Source organism: Equus caballus, chromosome 7 (assembly GCF_041296265.1).
Source record: "Equus caballus isolate H_3958 breed thoroughbred chromosome 7, TB-T2T, whole genome shotgun sequence".
In the NCBI taxonomy this organism is placed as follows: domain Eukaryota; kingdom Metazoa; phylum Chordata; class Mammalia; order Perissodactyla; family Equidae; genus Equus; species Equus caballus.
Genome location: NC_091690.1, coordinates 47,545,411 through 47,548,222, shown reverse-complemented (window position 1 = coordinate 47,548,222; position 2,812 = coordinate 47,545,411). Strand labels below are relative to the sequence as shown.

General features: G+C 61.9%; 1 protein-coding gene across 1 annotated transcript; it reads right to left on the bottom strand.

Annotated features, from left to right (window-relative positions):
• Positions 1–224: 224 nt before the first annotated feature.
• Positions 225–2,765, bottom strand: DNASE2 (deoxyribonuclease 2, lysosomal). The gene is made up of 6 exons (XM_005611850.4): positions 2,349–2,765; positions 2,079–2,229; positions 1,910–1,988; positions 1,444–1,608; positions 1,157–1,354; positions 225–762 (listed from the first exon to the last, which is right to left on the bottom strand). The coding sequence occupies exons 1-6, from the start codon at positions 2,441–2,443 to the stop codon at positions 422–424; spliced, it is 1,029 nt and encodes a 342-aa protein (XP_005611907.2). The 5' UTR covers positions 2,444–2,765; the 3' UTR covers positions 225–421.
• Between the last annotated feature and the right edge of the window lie 47 nt (positions 2,766–2,812).

The window sequence follows — 2,812 nt, the reverse complement described above, 5'->3', positions numbered from 1 at the left end:
GCTTTCTGGGGCTGCCCCTCCTCCCCTGGCAGGCCAGACATCATGTTCGAGGGCCCTGCCTGGGTGCTTGCTGACGGGCAGAACTCCAGGACTGTGACCACAGAGAGGGGAAGTGAGACCGGGGCGGACCTTCTTTGTGGTCCCACTTTGGGTCCCATCTATGCACCAGTTGTCCCCAGACCCTCAGCCACTGCAGTGCCGTTCTGAAAGAAGAGTTAGCAGCCTCACCCACCAATTTCCTTTTATTTCTCAGCAGTCCTGAGCCAGGTGTTATGACGCCCATTTTGCAGATGAAGAGACTGAGGCACAGAGAGGTTAAGGCACTTAATTAAAGCCACACAATTAGGAAGGGACTAAACTGGCTCCTGAGCCTTACCTCTCAGATGCCCTGCGGGGCCTCTCTGGAGAGAAGGCCCTGCTCTCATGGCCCACAGGGCTCCCAGGCCTTCACCAGAGGCTGGAAGGCCTTCCAGAGGGCCGGCAGCTGGGAACACAGTGTGCCCCCGCCTCGGTGCTCCTCTGCGGAGTTCCGATTCATGTCTCCGACACAGGCCCAGGGCCTTTCTGGGGCTACACACCACTTGGAGTGGTCGTCTTGGTTACTGAAGGCTGGCCCACTTGGCCCGGGGAAGGCTATCTCAGTCACATCCAGCACATGCCGGAGCCCAGTGCAGTTGGAGCGGAGCACGCCAGCAGAATGTGGCCAGAACTGGACCTGCAGGTTGCTGCCGAGGGCTTCTGCCAACCAGCCAGAGTAGAGGTCTGTGGAGGATGGAAAGAGCACATGGGCAGGGACAGGGGCACTGCTGGGGCCCCAGGCCACATCCCCTCTCTGAGCTCAGTTTCCTCAGCTGTCAATTCCTGGGAACCGGGGGCTGACAACATGAAGACCAGCAGCCCTTACTAAACACTCTACGTGCACTGCTTCATTCACAGCCACTTTTTTGAGTAGAGGTCAGTATCCTCATTCTTCAGATGGGGATGCACCACACAGCCAGGAACCAACATCTGAATCCTGGTCTGTTGGTTGTCTTCCTCTCATTTGATTAGGGCTCTGAACGGGCCCCAGTGTCTCTCCCTGACCTGCCCTCAGCCATGGACACAGCGGACACCCCCTCTGCAGAGAAGTTCACCAACCCTCAACCGCAGGGCTCACCATCTCCAAAGTTTCTGGATTTGACAAAGCTCTGGAAGGTGGCCCCTGCCTTTGATGTGAGTGTTACACTGCTGTTCCAGGGTTTGCTGCGAACATGGAGGCCCTTGGCTACCTTCACCAGGTCGGGGAGCCTCTGGGCGATGTCCCCTTCCAGCTTGTAGTCGTACACCAGGGGAAAAGTGTAGTTCAGCTGTCTGCCTGGAGGGCAAGGAGAGGAAAAATGAGGAACCATTCCACTCCCCGGCCTGGGAATCAAGAACTCGCCCTGCCTCCCTGTCCCCACTCACTGATATCCTTGAACTGGTCGAAGGGAAAAGACACGCAGAGCAGGGTCTGCCCGTAGGGGCGGGCAGTAGGTGGCCAGCTGTATGCAGCAGAGGCGGCAGGTGGAGGGAAGCGCGGAACGCTGTGGACCAGCCAGAAACCTCCATCTCGGTCGAGGAGCAGCACCCCTGAGCCAGAAGATGGGGATCAGAGGGACTGCTCAAGGCCTCCCAACAAACCGTGCAACCAGGAACACCTCAGTTTGCAGGGGGCTGGAGAGGGCGTGGGCAGTGTCGAGACCACTGCTGAGCCATTTCCACAGCCATCAGTTCTCACAGTCCAGGGGAAGGAATGTCAGTGTCAGAGGGGGAAACAGATGCCCAGGGTCTGACACAGCATCCCACATCCCCGGCCCCGCAGGTCAGGGACTAGCTGGGGAAAAGGCAGAGGGAAGCCAGAGCCCTTCCCAGCCCCAAGTCTGGGCCTCACCCTTCGTGTGCCCCCGACTGGAGGAGTCCCGAGCCCGGCTGGATTGAGGGGGCTGGTCATTGTAGAGTAGGAAGGCGAGCTGGGGGAGACGGACGGGACAAGGTGAAGATCCCCCCAGGCCGGGCCCTCCCTAGAGTGCCACCCCGGGTTGGGCCTGGCGCCCCTTCACCTGGCTGGCGTTGCTCCGGTACAGCGGCAGCAGGCTGCGGCCCACGGCCCCCGCCGAGCTGTTGATGAAGTCCGCGCCTTCGCGCCAGCCCCTTGAGTCCCCATCCATGTATTTGTACCGCAGCCCCCGCGGCAGCTTGTAGACGACGAACCTGGAGGTTGCGGAATGGACAGAATGGAGGAAGGGCAAGATAAGGGATTCCAGGCTTCGCCGGGAGCGCAGCAATCTCCAGTCCGGCCCCGGGGGGATGGTCGGCGCCCGCGCACTCACCAGTCCACCGGCTGCCCCGAGTCCCCATAGCAGGTCAGTGTCCCCACAGGGACCCACAGCAGCGCGGCCAGAACCAGCGGGCTCAGCGCGGCCATGGGGCTAGGCTACAGGAATCTGCGCGGGACCACGGGTCGCCGGGTCACGAGCTGGGCCGGCCCGGCCCCAGTGACTTTCACTTCCCCAAACCCTCCAGGGAACCGGGCCGGGACTTCACGAGGATGGAAACTCCGCCCTCGAGAGAAGCAGAAATTTGAGAAGGCGGCCTCGGGTCTCCGGGGGCGGGGCTTCCTCTCGGGCTCGGACCCGCCAGCGCCGGGTCGCCTCCTGCATCCCCCGGCCTCCACCCTAGACAGACCCCACTCTCTGGCCCCGCCTCCTTTCGGTGGGGCGTCTTGGGGAGGGCGTCCCGACTCCGCCTCCGCCCCTGGCCAATCACAGCTCACGTCCCTGCGCTAGGCCCCGCC